This window comes from Spodoptera frugiperda, chromosome 18 (genome assembly GCF_023101765.2).
Source record: "Spodoptera frugiperda isolate SF20-4 chromosome 18, AGI-APGP_CSIRO_Sfru_2.0, whole genome shotgun sequence".
Taxonomy (NCBI): domain Eukaryota; kingdom Metazoa; phylum Arthropoda; class Insecta; order Lepidoptera; family Noctuidae; genus Spodoptera; species Spodoptera frugiperda.
Window position 1 is genome coordinate 10,641,506 of NC_064229.1, and position 21,222 is coordinate 10,662,727.

Consider the following 21,222-nt stretch of genomic DNA (forward strand, 5'->3'; position numbering starts at 1 on the left):
AGTATATAGTAAACGAGCAGATGGTTCATCTGGTGGTAATCGCCGCCGCCCATGGACAGCCGAAACATGTGCATTGCCGGCCTTTTGGGGGTTAGGAATTTAAGGGTTGTTGGGGAATCGGGGATTGGGAAGATTAGGAAAGGAGGTGATTGGGCCTCCGATAACATGGCTATCCCACACTTAATATTATTATCTTTTATAACTTTTATTTATTTATTTAATTCTTCATGCACATGAATGAGTAAACGAGGTGGGCTTAATGCTGTCAAAGATATGTATATTGCAAGCAAAATCATATTTGGAAACAAATTGAATAAAACAAACAATTTAAATTGTTTACTTCTTTTTTATAAAAAATATCTATACCTACACTTTTTAAAAGGCCAGCAACGCACCTGTGACTCCTCTGGTGAAGTCTGGTGTTGCAGGTGTCCATAGGCGGTCTGCTCGTTTAACCCCTATTCCATGAAAAAAAAAACATTACCTGGCTTCAGACTTGTGTACTTCGTGATCGCATTATAGCAACATCTTTTACAATCTTTCATTGCTAACAGAAATAATCAGGCGTCAAAGTAAAACAAAATCAGTGTAGGCCTGACAAGTAAAAGTTATAAAAGATAACAACATTTTAGCAGTCTGAAATATCCAACAGCTAACGCCATCTATTTTCTGTGTTCCGTACTAACGAATTACATTTATAGTATTGAAATAGAGATGGCAGTTATTGAAACTTTTAACCTAAATAACATCAGTACCTAATAATATTATGTATAACGTAAATTGTAGATACTATGTTAAATTTAGTTCTCAACAAATAAATTAGCCTGTAAGAACGTAAACGTAATTAATAATTCATGTATTTAATTTATTTATTTTATAACTTGTATTTTTCAGTAATAGCACTGAAGCTATTTGTGTTCGTCATAAAGAAAGAGAAAAGTATTTTATAGTAATACTACTTACCTTTTGCAGAATAACAGACTACCAAATTACTTATGTTATAAACATAATTTGCGTACAAGTAACGCCATCTCTTATTTAACTTACCTAAGATACTTATGAACTAAATTAAAAATATTGTTGTTTTTGTCAGTGAAATATAGATGGCGTTATTTTATTTTTAAGATAATTGTATAAAAAGTTATATTTAAGCGAATTTATGAATTTCAGCTCATTTAATCCGCTGTCGATGGACGAACAAGTGGGTTGGAGTCCCATCTCGTATATAGTTTTTCTGGGGATTTCTCTGTAGTAGCATAGATTGGAAATGGTACGATAACATCACGTGAGGACACCAAACTGGGCCCAAGTTTGTGAGACTCGGATTCGATATCTTATTAGACTATGAACTTTTTTGTCTTTCTCAGTATCGTGTGTTTTCTGTTCTATATTTCGAATACCTATCACATTTTGAATCCATGAGATTTGAAATGGGAAATAAGTAGATACAATCACGAAATACCTGTAAAATGCGAAATTTTCGTATAAACATGAAATGCAAAAAATTGATTGCTAAATTAAAATGTAATTAGCCAATGAGATACGGATAGCAACCTTCCTTAATCCTTTCTTTTGTTTTATTTTTTTAGTTTTTAATTGTTCAATAACGTGACCATCGTCAATTCGGTCGATAGAAGTTACATTCATCTACTAAGGTCATGTTACCTTATTTTTTTTTGTTACTGTTTTAAAATTCAATATTTATTTAAATACAAAGGAAAAATAAAATAAAAAAATTAATTAAATAGATACGTTTAATAGTAATAATAATCTCAAGGAGTTTATAAAAATAAATCATAGGTAGAAGGAACACCGCGATGTATTTAGCCGATTAGAGGAAAAATCGAGAAGGATTTCTATCATGTTCAATCCCGCTCGGAACAACTCTTTGTGTGAACTACAGATTGTTGCTCCGGGTCTGGATGTCATACGTACGTAAAATTATATGGTTTTAAACGCACCCACGACACAGGAAAAAATCCTAGTGTAGGGCGAAAAAAATCACATTATGGCATCTCCTCTTTGTACTTGCTTTATGATTTGCATAACATAATATAATAAAATTAATACTACAGCCTGCACTGTTCCCAAGCCAATACAATTAAGATAGGAAACATAAATGGTGGATACACACAGGAAATTAGTTTTCCTTTAATTATTTTAATCCTAAGCAATTTCTTTCTCGTTTTTATCTAATCATTATGATTACAAGAGTTATTGAATGGATTGCCTTATCCCTTATCATTGTTATGAATGGAGAATTACATTAGGTCGTACGATACTTTACATCATTCAATAGTATGTCATTAGTATTGTCTAATCTCTTGTTTGTTGATCACCGTCTTGGGGGGTATGGTAGGGAATAATCTTGTTCACCCCTTAGTCTCTACCCACCTTCGGGTATTCAAAAGCGTCATGATTATGTTTCTAGTTCACTTCATTCATATTGGGCTGTAAATACAGTTGCATTTTCTAATAATTCAATGTAGAAACTCGATGTGACGACTTATTATTTGAAATGATGAAAGAGAGTTCAGGTAGGACCGGCTGTTATACATACAGGGTGTAAGCTGGATTTAAGTGAAATGCACTCTTGATTTGCACGCTAAATCGACTAGAAATATCCGAACGCATAGCGCGTCGTGTCTCGCGGGCGCCCTCAAGAACTATCGGAACACCAGAGTTGGGGCCCATCTGGGCTGCAGGCCGGAGCGGAGTTACGGAGCCGCGGAAATCTTAACAGGTTGCCAGGGCAGGGCAGGAACGAGGTGCTTTTTAGTCAGTAAGAGTCTTCTTTTTCTTTTTTAATAAACGTTGCCCCACATTAGGATTTTCTCCTGTGTCGTGGGTGCGTTTACAAACATACAAGTTCACATGCACAGAGTCTGAAATTCCCTCTCGCCTCACCCAACGTGGGAGAAAACATTGGACGACTTTCCCATCACAAAAAAAAGACTAAAACAGATGTGGCAGTTTGTTTAAATTATTTAAAATCTTTTAAATTTGAAACGCATTTTTAGAGATTACTCATGTGTTGAGATATTCGGCAATGGTTACTAAAATTAACGGCTTTTCTGTGCTGAGATAAGTACATAACGAAGAAGAAAGATGAACCTTAGTATTTTATAAGGAAAATAGTATTGTTTAAACATTTTCCTTTAATTTATGTTTTGAGGAAACTCTTCATGTTCAGTCTGTTGTTCTTCAGGTGTTTGCTACTTGTGTAATAGCAATATAACGTGTTTGTATTGTGTGGCCTATACGAGTATATACGCGCTCCAATTTATGTATTTGTTGTATTGGTGTGCAGCCAACTAGGCAGTACTGAATTTCTTACAAAAGTTAAGCGGTCAAATTACTTCAGTATAAAAAATAAACATAACAAAAACAAACATATTTGATAGACAAAATTATTTATTGTAAAACAGCGACAATAATCCTATTCCTAACTTAAACAGCGTTAGCGACGATCCAGTCGGAGTATGGAGACACGGCAGTGGCAACCACAGGGAATTTCTCGCCGTAGGGACTGCCGAACGAGACGAAACCGACCAGGATGCCGTCGTAGAAGATAGGAGCACCACCGTCCCTCACACCGAAGTGAGTGCCAGCGGCAGTAGCAGGGCTGATGCAGACCATGTTGTCGGTCACTTCGACGGGGAGGCGGAGGGAGCCGTACCTCTCAACGCAGGCGCTGTGTTCGACGGTGAACAGCTGGGCGCTATACAAGTCACGGTCGGACCAGATCACAGCTTGCTGTAGCAAGAGAATAAAAATATTAATGAAATTACGGGAATACAGTTCCTAATAATGACCTCTTACAGCCGTACTCAGAGTCATTTAATGGTTTCTTAACCCAGTCCTTAGCAATTATTTTCGGAACAAAATCGTTACTAAGCAATCATTTAATGTCTCTGACTGACACCTCTGGCAGTAGGTGTTGAAAGAGCTACTCACAGCAGTACGTCCCCAGTTAGCTAGGACCACGGGAACATTAGCAGGGAACACAAGACCACTAGCGGTGATACGAGCCATCTGGACTTTGGAGCTGAAGGTCAGAGCAGCTTGGAGGCGGAGGATACCGACATTGTTGTCGAAGCTTCTGAAGCTGTAGTCGGGGTGTCTGACGATGCTCTGGACAGCGTAAACGTCTCCATCACGACCACGCTCTTCAGCGCCGACTCTCACACGGCTGACGCGGGGTGTGAGGGCACTGGAAAAGAGATTGTCATAATGCTGTAAAGTCTTCATACTACCTTAGCAGCGTGGTATCCGGAGCTGCGAACTATCTAGCGGGTTTACCGGGGCTCCGGCTTGAAAAGCAGGAGTAGGGACGGGGTGGTTTTTAGTCAGTAAGAATCTGACACTCCCTCTCGCCTCACCTAGGGCAGGAGAAGTCATAGAATGATCTTCTCCCCTTAAAAAAAAAAAACGGTGTGGCGCGGCAAAGATTACCCTTGTCACGACCCCTACTCTTTCCATGAGGGGTAACATTTAACAAGGACTGCGGCGGCGTTCTCTGATAAACCAGTTCCATTTAAATTGTAATTTCCAAGCCGCTTGCTATTTTTGGAGGATAGTAAACCATCTTCTGTAGAGGAGGACTTCTGTCCAGCAGTGGATGTTGATGATGAAAGTCTACTTACGTTCCGATAAGGCAATGAGCAGCAGTGAGGACGTGGAAGTTGGTGATGATGGTACCAACACAGGTCTGAAGCCATACGCGCCCAATGCCTGTCTCAATCTGGGCTATGCTGGGGAAGTCCTCGATACTAGCCTGGGAGGCTGAGAGGACTCCGCTGACACAAAGACCTGGAAAATGAGAAAATGATGAAGATGGACCATCAATTTGAGGCCATTTTTTAAGGAAAATGCCATATACAAATTAATTTTCATTTAATTTGCTTGAATTATTGACCGAATGACCATAACCTATGGAGTTTTTTGCTCGTTCTTCTCCTTAGGAATCTACACTTTGGAACGTGCAAATAGAGTAACTAGACGACTGACCGACAGACAGACATTTTGATTTTTCTACATTGTAATATTTGCTTTGACGTTCAAAAGTGTATTCCCGGTCTATTTGAAATAAATAATTCTGTCTTTGACTTTGATTTTAAAGTGAAGCACATTTTGAATTTGGACTTTAAAATTTATTAACTTAAAGTTTTTTTTTACCTGCAGCCAGGATAAGTGTGGCGAAGCGGGCAGACACCATTGTTCCAATACTTTTGACTTTCAAGTCTCCAATGAACTTCTCACCCTCCACTGGACTATTTATACCAAATGTTCAGCATTTGCTATCAACATTATCTCTCATACTATTGTGTATCTCAATACATTTTCATTGATTATTGTTGCTAGTATTTATCAATGAATTATTTCTAGATTAATGTTTGGTTAATGCAGTTCGGAATTTATAACTGTTTGAGTCCTTACGTAGGCTGGTATGGATTTAGTTGTTGTATTTTGCCTTAAATAAGATTTAAAAAAGAAACGTTAATAATAATGTATTAGACAAAGGTCGAAGTATGCGGCTTACCTACAAAATTACGAAATCTGTTAAAATCTGTAGGTGTTATTAGCAATTTGTAAGTTTGGAGAGGATCAGTACCTTTAGTACTAGTTTGCTTTACGTTGAATGAAAACGAAACGCGTTTGGCACTTTGATTGGTTGGTTCATGCCAGGCAAAGAGAAAACAAAAAGGTAAATTAAAGTTTGCAGATTGCAGATGATGCTGAATATCAATCAGAATTGAGAAAAGTCATTTGTCTAGACCACATACCCATACAGCCAGAACATAAAGAACCTAGATTATAAAAACACAATAAACGCAAAAGTAGTTATTTATGTAAGTTAAGTATTCCTTATAAATAAGTTACCTGAACTCAATCACAATATTTAGCTTCAGAAACAAATCAAGTTCACATTTTTTTGCTAAAACAAAAGTAATGTTATTAAAACCATTCTTCTTGTTGTAACTAAATAAGGTTTCTGAAATAACAACGTTTATTACTTCAGCTGTTGTTTCCAAAACTACGTAATATAAGGAAAACTCAATATAAAGTAATACTGTACCTACCGCCTACAGTAAAACATTTATTTTCCTTTTTTTATTATTCTGAACCAAGATTTATGAATATATTATAAGTTTCGTGAGACATACTAAATTTATATTTATTTAAAATTCTCTAAATTTACATTTTTAAATACTATACATACAAAATAAAATAATATTTAAAAATAGGAGCCGACCAGTAGCGGGAGCATGGTCCAATGGAGCATATTAAATTAATTATTATGTTTTTCGGATGTTTTTGTATTTTGTAATTATTTGACAAGGAACTCGATTTATTTCAAGCTATGCTAGAGGCTCATATTTATGAGCAGCAGTTCGCAAAACACTACGCGACGACTAGCCTCTAGCATGGCTTGAAACTAATCGAGTTCCTCGTCGAATAATTACGATAGCCGAAAAAAGTAAGAATTAAGATTTATGATATTTGAGAAAAAACTTTTTTAAATCCTAATCAAGTTATATAATTCTATTCAAATATTAAATATATAAAAATTTGCACTAGTCAAATGTCACCCTGTTTTGTTCATCGCATCATCAGCATCATTATAATTATTATATTTGCTACATGACGTCCACTGCTTAACATAGGTTTAACGTAATGATTTACAGATGGGCCGGTAAGATGCGATCCACAACCAATGGCTTTGTAAGCTCAGCTCGTCAGGCCACCTGACACGTCAGGACGTCTGTCCAACCAACCAGCTAACCAACTCGTAGCCACACAAAATCAGTTGTCAATTTCGTTTTGGCACCGTTTTTTTTTGACCCACATTGAGCAAGCATGGTAATAGATACTCACCTTTTATCCATGAGAAGAGGCCTTTGGTCAGCAGTGCCCACTTATAGGCGGTTCATGTGATATGTGCTAGGTTTTTCAGACTCTTTGTTTCTATTGAAAGGAGGAGATATACTCCTTTTCTCCCCCTCATTATTCTTACTCCTACTTGTGATAAATTAGGTCTATCTTGTCTTATCTGCTACTTTTATCATATTGATCATGAACGAATTTACTTTTAATCTTATAATCGTGGAAAGTGTTAGCAATATAAGATTACCAAAATAAATTATGTTTTTAAATATCTCAAATGGCTTTTATTTAGAGATAATTTTCATTCAGTGGGGGAATGGAAAAATACAATTGAAAATAGATATGGACATGAGTCCATGAGGTGTGAACCTCATTGGTGGAGTGATGTATTATGTGATACCGGGAGGATGTCAGATTAAGAGAATTCATGTAGACCAGAGATAGATGGTACAGACCAGAGAACCATGATTCCTTATGAAGATTATATGAAGTCCTTATAAGAAGGAAAAGTAACGGAAAGGTTCAATAAAGATGGATCAAAGAGCTGAAAAAGATACAGTATATACCGTTCATTAGATAAAAATTTTAGTCAAAACAACGACATAAATAAACTATCGATTTCCCACCGATTGGCCTATTAAACAAGATGCAGTAAACAATTACTTATCAATCAGATAAATACATTATTGCTATATTATCTACATTTGTATCATAATTTAATTCAGAAGCACTTTCGTCTGAATTTTTTTTTATGGAACACGCCGCCAACAAACGAGCAGACGTATCACCTGATGGTAAGCAATCGCCGCCGCCCATGGACACTTGAAAAACCAGAGGCGTTACAAGTGCGTTGCCGGCCTTTTGGGGTTAGGAATTTAAGGATTGTTTGGGAATCGGGGATTGGGAAGATTGGGAAGGAGGGAATTGGGCCTCCGATAACCTCACTCACACAACGAAACACAACGCAAGCGTTGTTTCACGTCGGTTTTCGGTGAGGCCGTGGTTGGACATGGCTCACCCACACTTAAAACAGTAAAGATAAGTCACTCAACAACATGACTGGGTCTAAAAAATTAATAAATCGAGGGGTAACGGGCTATTTGGTTTAAGCGACATTTTTGCAACTTTACAGGAGAGCCTTTTAAAGTTTGAAATTTCGAAATAAAATTCATAACAAAAAAACTTCTGCAGTTATTTAAACGGGGTAAACTGCATTGAAATTTAATTAAAAATATCTAGTTGTTGATGCTAATACCAAATAAAGCGGACCTTTATTTACAAAGATAAATGTCGCTTAATACAATGTGCCTTTTTTTAGAGACAGGAAAAACGATTTAAGTGACTTCATAACTACTACTGGCTATAGGGGAAAAAGTTAAGCGACAACGCATTCTATTTACGGAGTAAGCCAAAAGGTATGAAGTAACGAAACCCAAAATTAGTAGAAGCAAGCTATTTATCTTAACTACCAATTTAGATTCAAATGACTGTCAGGCTAAATTACTTATGTGACATATAACATTGAAATTGTAACGTTTAATGTTTATGGTTTATACATCTAAGACTATCAATGGCTGATAAAACAACCAGGATATTTTGCAATCACCGAAAATTTCAGGTGCTTACATTGAATAAATGAATAAATAAACACACAACATAAATAATCAATCAAAGTATTTATTTAGAGTAATTATTATTACAACAGTCTTACTAGGAACATCAATTATACTAATTTACTTTTCAGTCTTAATCAGCAAAATTAGGTACATTAGTACTTTGTATGATAATTAAGTAAAATCAGCCTCAATGTAGGAACATCAACTATAATTATTTATTAGCTATTCATTCAGTAGGTACTTGAGATCAGTTTTCATAAAACTTTCTAAAAGTACAATTTTGTTAATCTTAATCAACAATTGTAAAATAAAAATATAAAATCAACAAAGAAAACTTAATTATAAAACATAGCTGATGCCGATAATACTATATACTGAGTCATAAGTAATTAAAAGTAACGTAGGTATTTAGTTATCATTTTCTTCGACTATGTCCTCTATATCAGTATCTAGTAAAACTTCTTTGGTATTACTTTGTTGGAGATTTAAATATTCTTTATGAAATATCTTGGGTATAACCCCAGCCTTCTGAAGAACTATCGACCCATTTCGCTTCTAAGCCACGTCTATAAGCTGTTCTCAAGAGTGATCACGAACCGTCTTGCGCGAAGACTCGACGAATTCCAACCACCGGACCAGGCTGGATTTCGGAGCGGATACGGCACCATAGACCACATCCACACAGTGCGGCAGATTATACAGAAAACCGAAGAGTATAATCAGCCCCTGTGCCTAGCATTTGTGGACTATGAGAAGGCCTTTGACTCGATAGAAATCTGGTCTGTCCTGGAGTCCTTGCAGCGATGCCAGGTTGATTGGCGATACATCCAAGTGATGAGATGTCTTTACGAAGCCGCCACTATGTCCGTCCAAGTACAGAATCAGCAAACACGTCCCATACCATTGCATCGAGGAGTGAGACAAGGGGACGTCATATCCCCGAAACTGTTCACTAATGCAATGGAGGATATGTTCTAGACGCTGCACTGGAAAGGACGTGGCATCAATATCAATGGCGAACACATCTCTCACTTGCGATTCGCAGATGATATCGTCATAATGGCAGAAACGCTGCAGGACCTACAAGGGATGCTGAACGACCTGGCTGACTCCTCATCGGCCTACGGATGAACTTGGACTAAACCAAGGTCATGTTCAATGAACATGTTCTACCGGAACCGATTGCGATTCACGGAGCCGTCCTCGAAGTTGTTCAGAAATATGTCTACCTCAGGCAAACGTTGCAGTTAGGTAGAAACAACTTTGAGGATGAGGTGAATAGGAGAATTCAGTTGGGTTGAGCAGCTTTCGGAAAACTACGTCGAGTCTTCTCATCGTCAATCCCACAGTGCCTAAAGACGAAAGTGTTTACCCGTAATGACATACGGTGCCGAAACGTGGACACTTACGGCTAGACTGGTCCACAAACTCTAAAGTCGCTCAGCGGGCTATGGAAAGGGCTATGCTCGGTGTCTCTCTCCGGAATTGCATTCGAAACGAAGTGATTCGGCAGAGAACCAAGGTGATCGACATAGCCCACCGGATCAGCAAGCTGAAGTGGCAGTGGGCCGGCCATATTAGACGCAGGACCGACCACCGTTGGGGTAAGCGAGTCCTGGAGTGGAGACCGCGTCTCGGTAAACGTTGTGTAGGACGCCCCCAGGCGAGGTGGAGTGACGATCTGCGCAGGTTGGCTGGCAGGAGCTGGATGCGAGTCGCTAGTGATAGAGCAAAGTGGCGAACAATTGGGGAGGCCTATGTCCAGCAGTGGACTGCTATAGGCTGATGATGATGATAACCCCAGTGTCGCACAATTTCTTTAAGTCCATGTATTTGGCTTTGGTTATCGGTAAACTTGAAATATATCTACGATTGATTTTGGTGTGCGCGCGTCACATCTGTCTTCGGCACACTCTGGACTGTGACTGAAGCGCCCGCGCACGATAGTTCAGTTGAATGATTACGATTTTTAACACCCGGGCGAGGAAATAAACATGGTATCATATGACATGATTGAAATGTACCATATTAAAATTTTGTTATTGAAATACCGACTTGTATTTTTATGAATACAGGCAAAATGTTTCAATATACATCATTAATTTTATAGTCTGTATTAAATGACATGCATTGAAAAAAAAGTAGGACTAAAATGGTTTAACGACTAAACAAAATATCTGAACAAAAACGAGTATTTGATTCAAGTAGCACCCGGCGTGGAAAATAGATGCAGCTAAAAGAGTTTAAGCGACGACCCGTATCGTATTTAGGTGACGGACAAATGGTTTAAGCGACATCACACCGTGTGATTAGGGAAGACAAAATGATTCAAGTTACTTCTTAATAAAATTTAGTAACAGGAAAAACGCTTTAACTCTTATTCACTTACTTATGAGAGATAGGGTGACTGGTTTATGTCACAGTTATTTATATGATGGTATAGTTCAAGTACATGATTTAATAAAAAATTCAAAATCCACGTCGTTTAATACACTGCCACTTTGGAAACGACACGAAAATAGTATTGTTTGAAACGCCAAAAAAGTGCTCCGATTTTAATGAAACCGGCATCATTCGACGGAGAAAAATTCGCTGATTCCAAATATGTATATAACTCAATATCACCCAAAATGTCGCTTAAACCAAATAGCCCGTTACCCCTCGAAATATATTTAGATACAGGTTTATGGACTTGCAGCTGCAAAAGTTAAGATAGTAGATAGTATGTATCGCAGGTGTAACTGACGTCATGGAGAGAATAATTGTGAATTAAATTGTAATCGGTAGATATCTTACGGTGCCGCGGATTTCGAACGGTTTTCCGGGGCTCCGGCTTGAAGAGTAGTAAGAAACGGGAGTAGTAAGTCAGTATGAGAGGAAAAGGGAGTATCTGAACACTCCCTCTCGCCTCACTCAAGGCGGGAGGAGGCATTAGATGATTTTCGCCCCTCAAAAAAGGTCTTTTTAACGGCTTTTTCGAGTCCCCGGTGATAGACAATACATATAACATATATAGCCTCATATGCCACAGGTGTTCTACATATCTTAATTACCCATCACTCATTAAAGATTATGATTTCATTCAATACTTTCCTCGACACGCGTGACGATATTTTTTTAAACCAATCACAAATCGTTTTCATTATAATCGGAAGACAAGGGCGGGGCTTATGTTGTGGTGCAATTTTATCTAACTGCCATTATTAAAACAGGTGTACGGTTTTGGGAATGTTTTTAAAAATTATCTTAACTAATCATATGATTAAGATATTGTCAAGTCTCCTTAACTAATTAACAAGAAAGGGTTGTATCATATAGATCGCAATTAAAAAAACGTTACTCCCACACTAGAATTTTCTCCTGTGTCGTGGGTACGTTTAAAAACATATAATGTCCACATACATATGACACCCAGACCCAAAATAAAAACTTGTGGACAACATAATGAGTCGCTCCGTGCATGAATTGAACCCGCTACAAATTGCGCGGTGGCCGGTTGCCCAGCCACCACAAGAACTGTGCAGTCTCAATCATATTATTTTTGTATCGGCTACGCCTGTTAAATAAGTTATGGCAGCTAGTTACATACCTGTAACTCTATAATATTATTATGGCGAAAGAACGGGTAAATGTATACATATATAGGTTACTGCGTATCGTATTGTATGGGTACGTTACGCTTTTTTTGAGGATTGAAAATAATTCAGCGACTTCTCCCACCTTGGGCGAGGCGACAGTGAGTGTTAGTGATTAAAAACCACCGGTACTGGTAACCCGTTAGGTTGTCCAGAGCTCCGGATTGGACATCAGCCCTACTGGGCCCCATCTGTGGTAGCCTGAATAAAACATTTGTAGCGGCCATGGGCGGCACTAAACCCTTATTAGGAGACGATCTGACTGCTCGTTTATCCCTATCCCAGAAAAAAATCTGATTTCTTACCTACTATTCACTTATAATCATGTCGATCATTACTGCTCTATTTCTTTTTATTTTATAGACATTAACATAACATTTTAATAGTAGATCTAAAGGAAAATGAATACACAACAATTTAACAAAATCCTTTATTTAAAAGCACTAAAAATTAACATCTTAATTTAAACTCGCTTCATCACGTTACATCTTTATAATAAAGTCGCGGTCTCAACAATCCAGTTGGTGTACGAAGAAATGGCGGTGCTGACGAGAGGGACACTGTCCTCTCCGTTGGAGACACCGAAGGAGACGATACCAACTGTCACTCCGCTGAAGAAGAGAGGGGCTCCCTCATCCCTAGTGTCAAGATCCCGACCCTTGGTGCTGAGGAGTCCGGTGCAGATCATGTTCTCAGTGATGGTGTTGTTGACTACGTCGTCGCGCCCCAAGTATGTTTCTAAACAGTCGTCGTTGGAGACTGTGTAGATGTCCAGCTCGTAGAGGTTGCTGTCGCCTCGGTTTCCGCCCTCCTGGAGTAAAAGGAATGAGGCTTTAGAATGCGTTTTGGTCATTAATGTGTCTATCTACTGTCGATCTAATCTCTTTTACTTTGTCTTGATTAATTCTGTAAAGATATTGCCGTTATGTGTTTTCTTTTTTTTTTGCTAAGAGGTTGTCTATCTATAAATATCCGTTTATTTTGCAGTGCAACTTCAAAGACACTAGTGGCAACGCATTATTATGCTAAATCAGCAAAATTATATTAAGTACATTGAGATGCTATCAGGACCGCTGATACCACCTCTCTCTGTCATGTCACGTTTTATCTGTACTGTATGTGTGCCAAGAACCGTGAGTTAAAGGACTTATTGTGTGTGTATTCAAGAGATTAATTGTCAACCTCCTGAGACCCTATATACCTAAAAACAGTACAGCTATCAAAATTTTCAGCCGCAATTTCAAACCTGTTCTGATCCTAAGTAAACTACATTAACGTAGGCGTATGAGACTTATGTCTGTTCACATCATAGTTTCACAACATGTGTATAACAAAACGAAATATAAAAACAACACTTACACTAGTAGTACCCCAGCCGACAAGCTGCAGCTGCAGACCATAAGGCAGGTAGATGCCCTCACCCAGAATGGGAGCCTGGGCGATAGTGCTACCCAAGGTCATTGGGGTTTCTAGGCGGACCACGGAGATATCTCCATCGTTGGCCAACAGACCGAAGGTTGGATGCAGGTAGGCTCTGGAGACTTCACGGATAATACCCTCGGATCCACGGTAGGAGGTACCAGCTCTGATGCGGCGGTTGCGGTCTGTGTAGTTGCTGGAAAAGAGAAAAAGGAGATGGGATTTTATTTTGGTTATTGAGAAGTTTGGTTGATTGGATGTCCTCATTGTTGAAGTTTTTATAATTTGGTATACTACCGTGGTGTTTGGCGACTGGGCTTCTCCCAGTTATGCAAACTCTTTTGCAGTTGTGCAGTCTCTTTTGTGCCTTTAAGCTTAAGTCATTCTGTCTCTTGAATTAAATTCACCGAAGAAGAAGTCGGCCGAAGCCTACAACCAAAGTGTCACCGGTTAGCACCACCCAAAGGCCACGTGTAGGGGTTCATTTTTAAAGGTGCTCTCCTACGGACGAGGGTGACTCAGCCTCCATAAAACTAGATACTATATAAACTAGATACTAAAGAACGATTAAACTAAAGAAGAATTACTTACGGTCCAGAGAAGCATCTTGCCGTTGAGAGAATGTGGTAGGAAGTCAGCACGCTACCAGCACAGAACTGCAGCCACAGCAGGCCTGCGCGGTTCTCCACCTGCACCAGGCTGGGGTACTCCTCAATCGAGGTTAATTTCCCCTCCTCTGCAGATGAGCAGGCGAGACCTAGAAACGATAATTTTCAGAGTAAGGCACTATGTAGGTTTTACAAATTTACAAATTTTTTTTTAAATTGTTGTAAACTTTGTGCTATGCTATGTTGCTGTGGATGCGTTGATATATTCATTGGTACACATAATGGAAGATGCGTGCTATGAATATATGTTATGTATAGCTTCCCTACTATTGATACATCGTATACTCGAGCTGTGCATCTTCCTCGTACAGCTACATAGCTTAGTAACAGCGGAAACGGTCATATAGTTTCGCAGCTTAGCTATTACATCTTCGTAGCATAGCTACATAGCACTCTGGTGGAAAAGTACCCCTAATACTTTTCACAGCTTCATCTGTTAATGACTAAAAAAGGATATATGTAGGTTTTTTTTTTTGAGGGGGAAAATCATCCAATGGCTTCTCCCGCCTTGGGCGAGGCGAGAGGGAGTGTCAGACTCTTACTGACTAAAAACCACCCAGTTCCTTCTCCTGCTTTTCGAGCCGGAGCCCCGGTAAACCCGCTAGGTAGTCCGCAGCTCCGGATCAGGCATCAGCCTTACTGGGCCCCATCTGTGGTGGTCTGATGGCTCTTTGAGGCGCGCGTGGAACGCGACGCGCCGCACGCACGGGTCTGGTTCTGTTCGGGCGGTGAGCTACCCTTGCTCGCCGTCCGCAGGCCCACACTTACGGTGGCCGGAGATCGTCGCGCGATCCCCGTCGCCCAGAGTGTCTCTCGCGACGGCTGGGGCGTGAGGAGGTTTGTTCTCTCACGCGCCCCGCCTCCTCCTTAGCTAGCATGACTGCTTCGCAGAAGGAGGACACGGCATCCCAGTCCCTCTCACTCCGACGCGGACGCGAGAGGTCGCCGTCGCCGACCACATCCCTGAGGACTTGGCGGTGCTCAGCCCACGCAGGGCACACCGCCACCGTATGTTCTACCGTATCCTCCGGGCGGTCCTCACAGTGATGACACCTGGGCGTTTCCTCCCGCCCGATAAGGAACAGGAACCTGCCGAAACTCCCATGTCCGGTAAGCACCTGCGTCAGGCGGTACGTGAGGACGCCGTGGCGCCTCTCTAGCCACTCCTCAAAGAGGGGACTTACCGCTGCGATGACAGCGAGCCCAATATATGTAGGTTAGTCTAGGTTTTAGTTAAAATCTTTACAAACTAATTTACCTGCAATGAAAAGAACAGCCAAAGCCAACACCGCCATCTTGCCTTACCGCGAATGTATTGTAATCGTTCGGTAATTCACCTTATATTATGTACTTATCATAGAGTTAGTTAATCAATACTATAATTATTATATTATACCCAATGATTTATTATTCGCGAATTCACAATGATATGTTTTTAAGTTTAAATAGTGTTATAGGGTCCGTTTGTTGAATTATTTACAAAAAGAAACGTTGTAAATCTCATGACTGAATCTTAAAGTGTGGGAGAGCCATGCTTCGGCACCAATGGGCCGGCTCGTCCGAATACCACGGCCTCACAGAAAAACCGATCATCGCTTGCGTTGTATTTCGTTGTGCGAGTGAGGTTACCAGAGGCACAATTACCCCCCTTCCCAACCCCCGAATCCCCAAGAACCCTTAAATTCCTGACTTCAAAAAGGCCAGCAACGCATTTGTAAAATCTTTGGTGTTTCGGGTGTCCATGGGCGGCGGCGATTGCTTACCATCAGGGGATCCGTCTGCTCGTTTACTGGCTATTGTATAAATAGAAAAGTTCTCTATCAATCAATACAAGCATATACCATGTATATAATGATTTAAATAAGAAAATCAAGTTAAGAAAATCAGCAACAAAAGGCGGAAACATAAGTTTATCCATTTTCTTGTAACTCTACGGAATTCTAAAAGCCAAGTCGAGTTTCGATAACACTAATAAACTGCCTCTCAGTTGATGATAATCATGCTCTGGACGCTTGCACTGATAAAATAATCCGTAACCAATATCCGCAATAACAAGCCAAGATATTGATGGTGTGCACGCGAAATGAGAGGTTTTTAACATTTTACGTTAAATATTAACGTTTAAAATGTTGAGGTAGCCTGGAGGTTTGGCCACCGTAAGTGCGGGTCTGCGGACGGCGAGCAAGGGTAGCTCGACGCCCGACCAGAACCAGACCCACGTACGCACGCTCCTCAAAGAGCCATCAGACTTCCACAGATGGGGCCCAGTAGGGCTGATGCCTGATCCGGAATTATAGACTACCTAGCGGCTATATCAAGGCTCCGGGTCGAAAAGCAGGAAGGAACGGGGTGGTTTTTAGTTAGTGAGAGTCTGGCAAGGCGGGAGAAGAAGTCATAGGACGATTTTCACCCCTTAGCAAAAAGCCAGGAGACTTAAGACGCGTCTCATGCACGATGGTGTAAGTTTGAAACTTTCCAACGACAATTACCAATGTGACTTTTTTCAAGTTTTATGTACTTTCTAAAATTATTTAGAGTGAGGCGTGTAGAAACCTGGGCTTATAATTTCTAATTATACCTGAAATCACTAACCCGCATTGAGCCAGCGCGGTGATTAATGCTCAAACCTTCTCTATGTGAGAAGAGACCTTTGGTCAGCAGTGGCCATATAGATTGATCCTTTACCTGTATATAGGAAGCTATAGTACTTCCCTATATTAGGTATAGTTCATATCTAGGTTTTTTACCTATATAGATTAGGTACAACAAAACATTACGATATCAACACGTTATTTAGCTACCGTATCGTACTTGATTATTTTATCGTATTTTATTGTTAATAGTGTTTATTGCAAACAATATATCAATAAAAATTGTTTGGTTTTACCGCCGCTGTGTGGGTTGTAAAACAATAAAGGTTTAAATGATTGAAAACTGCTGATAAATCTAAACAGCTTGCTATTTAAGTATGTATAATATTCCTACCTAATTATTTCTACATAGGTAATTGTCTACTAAGCCTAGAGAACGACATAGGGTCCTCCCTATGTCGTTCTACTAACGCCTAAATAATAATTGGATCCTCCCTAAGTCCTCTTAGGGAGGATCTAATTATTATTTAGGAACGTTTAAACTATATTTAGATTATTCTATAAGTAGATTCACCTTAATTCTATTATTAACCTTAATCTCTGTAATTCACATAACCTATTGTAAATTTTATGTAACGCTGTTGGTTTTCGGAATAAATAAAATTAATCATAAGTGCCTATTTACAAACTACTCTTGATTCTATTGAAAGTCAAATTTAATTTATACTTTAGTTCTTATCTTGGACTAGCTAGTTCTTATTAATTACTAATTCTCTCAGATAGTTTCATAATCATCACAATTTTATTGTTTGTTTCATCATGTCAGATAGTTTCATAATCATCAAAGTTGTTTGTTGTTTGTTTTTATTAAACTTTTTAATTTAGTGAAAACAAAACTTTTTATTAGCGCCATCTTGGTCAAAGTGTGTGAATTAGTATTGTTAAACCAAGCAGTTTTATCAGCTTCTAATCTGTTCGACTTATTTCTACTAGATGTCGCTGTTCGCATATTTACAAAATAAATGTAGCTCTCTACTTTAAAGGTATTTTTACTGTGCAAAAGAACTGAATCCCAATCCTAGAGAACTGAATCCTAATCCTCTTATTCGGCAGTCGCGCTTGCGTTAACTCCACCAACGAGGCAGTTAGGTACATTTTTTAATTGACTGACTGATCATTGAGTTCGATTCCCGCATGGAGCAAGTCTTAAGTGATCCATGAATTGTTGTTTCGATTGTGGATGTCACTGATGTATGTGAACTTGGATGTTTGTCAACGCACCCACGAGACAGGAAAAAAACCTAGTGTGGAACAACGTTTAAAAAAAATGGTATAGGAAGCATAAAATGGAGCATTTATTAAGCTACCACTAATGAAGGCATCAGAATATCAGTTAATGATATAACAATCAACTAAATACTTCAATAACACAATACTACATTTTTATACAAAATAACTTTAATCGTGTATAAATAAAACATGCAAAAATATGTTCAGCTGAACATATTCCTTGATCAGAAATTCCTTAGACAGCGGCCTCAATAATCCAGTTAGTATAAGAGGCTACACGAGTGCTGACAGCGGGTAAGGAGTTGGAGCCACAACCTTCAGCCCAGGACAGGACACCGACGAGGATGTCATCATAGTACAAAGGACCTCCGAAGTCACCAGGACAGGCGTCTCCAGCATTATCCTCTGTAAGTCTGGAACAGATCATGTTGTCAGTGACCTCCCGAGGAATGGACAGAGCTCCATAAACGTCTTGACAGGCTTCTGTCTCCAGGATTTCTACGCTAGCCGCCATAAGTTTGGGTGAAGCTAAGCCTCCGACCTGTAAGCAGAAAATTAAGATTAAAGGACTTTCAGACAGGTGACGATCCTAATCTGGTAAATAAAGAATAGGGTAAATTATAATTTTAATAATAAATCATTTATCTCATAGAGAGCTCTTTTAGAAATGCAACGTACCTAACACTGGTATACATCTTGGGGCCAACAGGCAAACTAAATCATAATACGCCACAAATGGGGCCCAGTAGGACTGATGATTAATCCGGAGCTGCGGATTACCGGGGCTCCGGCTCGAAAAGCAGAAGTAGAAACGGGTGAAATTTAGTTAGTAAGAGTCTGACATTAACTCTAACTCGATGAATTTACCCCTTAAAAAAACCAAAATGAAACTGCGAAATAATAAACCAAACTTTACCTCAGTAGCGCCCCAACCAGCAAGGGTAACAGGCAGGCGGTAAGGAAGGACAAATCCATCAATGATGATGGGACCCTGTTGTACAACGGGACTGTACACCAAAGAGGTCAGGAGCCGGACCACGGAGATGTCACCGTCCATGTCACTGGCACCGTAGGTTGGGTGGTTGATCTCCACATCGACGTAGGCAACGATACCGCCGGTGTTGCGGTCTGAGGAGCCAGCCCTGATCCGACGGTTTTTGGGGTCGTAGAAGCTGCAAGTAAATTTTAAGTGAAAATGTTATCAACAACGACTAACTAAAGAAGAGTAGTAAACTAGCCAATATTTTAATACATTGAACAACGTGGTGGTCACCGGTGACTGACGTTAGCAGAGGATTTATCTTTAAGTAACAGTTTTCTATTGGCAGTCAAAGTCTTAAACTAAACTAGCAAACCCGGCGAACTCCGTTTCGCCACCAATGACTTTTCCTGTTTGTGCTTTTCTCTTGAATTTTTCCAGAATTTTCTTTGCTATAAACCTCCTAGAGCCTAGCCGTGGAAATCGGTTCGTGCTTTCTGGAGTTATAGCGTCAGGAACGAAAACCCGACTTATTTTTATATTATAGACTAGCCAATCACACGACTACAAGAGTACTTACGTTTGATTAATAAAAAAAAATACATAACATTTTGGTGATATTAGATCCATTCTGGTATTATTTTTGGTGTTAACGTATTCTTAAAGATGACTCACATTCCATGGAAGCAGTGGGCAGCGGACAGTATATAGCGAGCAGTCAGGATGTGTCCTCCACAGGATTGCGACCAGATGCCTGAAGCTGTGCCCAGGAACTCCACTTGGACGATGGAAGGGAAATCCTCGACAGATGCCTCTGTGCCTCCCGAGATACGTGAGGCCGGTGTCCCACAGGCAATGCCTGAAAATTAAACCAGTTCACAAATAAGAATAAAGTTGATGACATGGAGAAGTAAGCTTTTGATAAAAAAACACTAAAACTCCTTGTGCTGCTATTTCTGCTCTATTCTTTTCCCTAGCTTTTTCATTATCTCTTTAAACCCAAAAGTACTTGAAGTTTTTTATGGCATTGGAGGCAAACAAGCATATGGATCCCCTAATGGAGAGATGAGCGCCACTCATGGATACCCGTAACACCAGAGGAGTAATAGTATTTAGTCAGTGTAGTAATATGACTCTTTCATCCATATCACCTATCATTTCATCATTTAAAATTAAATAGATGGACGTAATAGTCCACCTATTTATTTTTGGTGTGGTTTATAGTTCTATTTTTTGGGCTGAATTGAACTTGATGGATGGATGGTGTCTATGTTCGGCAAAGAACATCTTGAAGCTAATATGATGATGAACTTATAAACTACTGCAGTTTTAAAAAGTCGTAATAATTTAAATTACCTGCAAATAGGAGGAGAGCCAGAGCGGTTAGCGTTGCCATGTCGAAGAATACTGTGACAACATAACTTTCCGCACACAATTTTATAACATGATAACTCAATTGTAAAAATATAAAGATTATTCAAATCCATAGTCTATAAGACACTGTAAAACGACTGATTAAAGATAAATTTATTTTCGTTTATCTAAATTCTGGAAGTTTTGTTATATAACACTTTAATGTGTGGGTCTCTATGCACTTTTATTGTTGCTATGTGAAAACGCTTAACATAATTTACTTAGAGATTATTTGAACTGCCACGTTGACCGGTGACTGCCGGCCAAGAGGTCTCAGGTTTGATTCCCGGGTCAGGTAAAGAATTACTGGGCCTATTTCGGTCGGTTTTTTTGAAATTTCTCAATTATTGCACGGAGTCTAGAAGTGTGCCCAGTGTATGGCAATAGACTCACCCCCTATTACATAGGACTTATAACACAAATGGTGAAAAGTGGGTGTACATTGTATAGCAGCATTACGTGCCGTAATGTGCTCCTCTGCCTACTTACACACTTGGGGAATAAAAGGCGTAACGTCACTGTCAAAACTATATAACCCCAATCGTAGCTGGTAAAAAAATAGCATTCAGACTACTAAATATACAACCAAATTCAATACCATTTAGTTCATTCAAAATCCGCGCAATACGCAAGCAATGGGCGCTCAAGAGTACGGTATTACTTAATAACCATGTCTCTGATAACTACTATTCAAGTGATAACTTTACAAATCATTATTTAACA

The 21,222-nt window shown here is 39.4% G+C and overlaps 3 protein-coding genes across 3 annotated transcripts; all 3 read right to left on the bottom strand.

Annotated features, from left to right (window-relative positions):
• Window positions 1-3,396: 3,396 nt before the first annotated feature.
• Window positions 3,397-5,326, bottom strand: LOC126911689 (trypsin, alkaline C-like). Its single transcript, XM_050700246.1, has 4 exons — window positions 5,179-5,326; window positions 4,647-4,812; window positions 3,958-4,213; window positions 3,397-3,756 (listed from the first exon to the last, which is right to left on the bottom strand). The coding sequence occupies exons 1-4, from the start codon at window positions 5,216-5,218 to the stop codon at window positions 3,451-3,453; spliced, it is 768 nt and encodes a 255-aa protein (XP_050556203.1). The 5' UTR covers window positions 5,219-5,326; the 3' UTR covers window positions 3,397-3,450.
• Window positions 5,327-12,550: 7,224 nt separating this feature from the next.
• LOC126911688 (trypsin CFT-1-like) lies at window positions 12,551-15,629 on the bottom strand. The gene is made up of 4 exons (XM_050700244.1): window positions 15,485-15,629; window positions 14,150-14,315; window positions 13,499-13,754; window positions 12,551-12,950 (listed from the first exon to the last, which is right to left on the bottom strand). The coding sequence occupies exons 1-4, from the start codon at window positions 15,519-15,521 to the stop codon at window positions 12,630-12,632; spliced, it is 780 nt and encodes a 259-aa protein (XP_050556201.1). The 5' UTR covers window positions 15,522-15,629; the 3' UTR covers window positions 12,551-12,629.
• A 2,624-nt stretch (window positions 15,630-18,253) lies between these two features.
• On the bottom strand, window positions 18,254-20,598 carry LOC126911687 (trypsin, alkaline C-like). Its single transcript, XM_050700243.1, has 4 exons — window positions 20,443-20,598; window positions 19,762-19,945; window positions 19,024-19,279; window positions 18,254-18,648 (listed from the first exon to the last, which is right to left on the bottom strand). The coding sequence occupies exons 1-4, from the start codon at window positions 20,480-20,482 to the stop codon at window positions 18,343-18,345; spliced, it is 786 nt and encodes a 261-aa protein (XP_050556200.1). The 5' UTR covers window positions 20,483-20,598; the 3' UTR covers window positions 18,254-18,342.
• Between the last annotated feature and the right edge of the window lie 624 nt (window positions 20,599-21,222).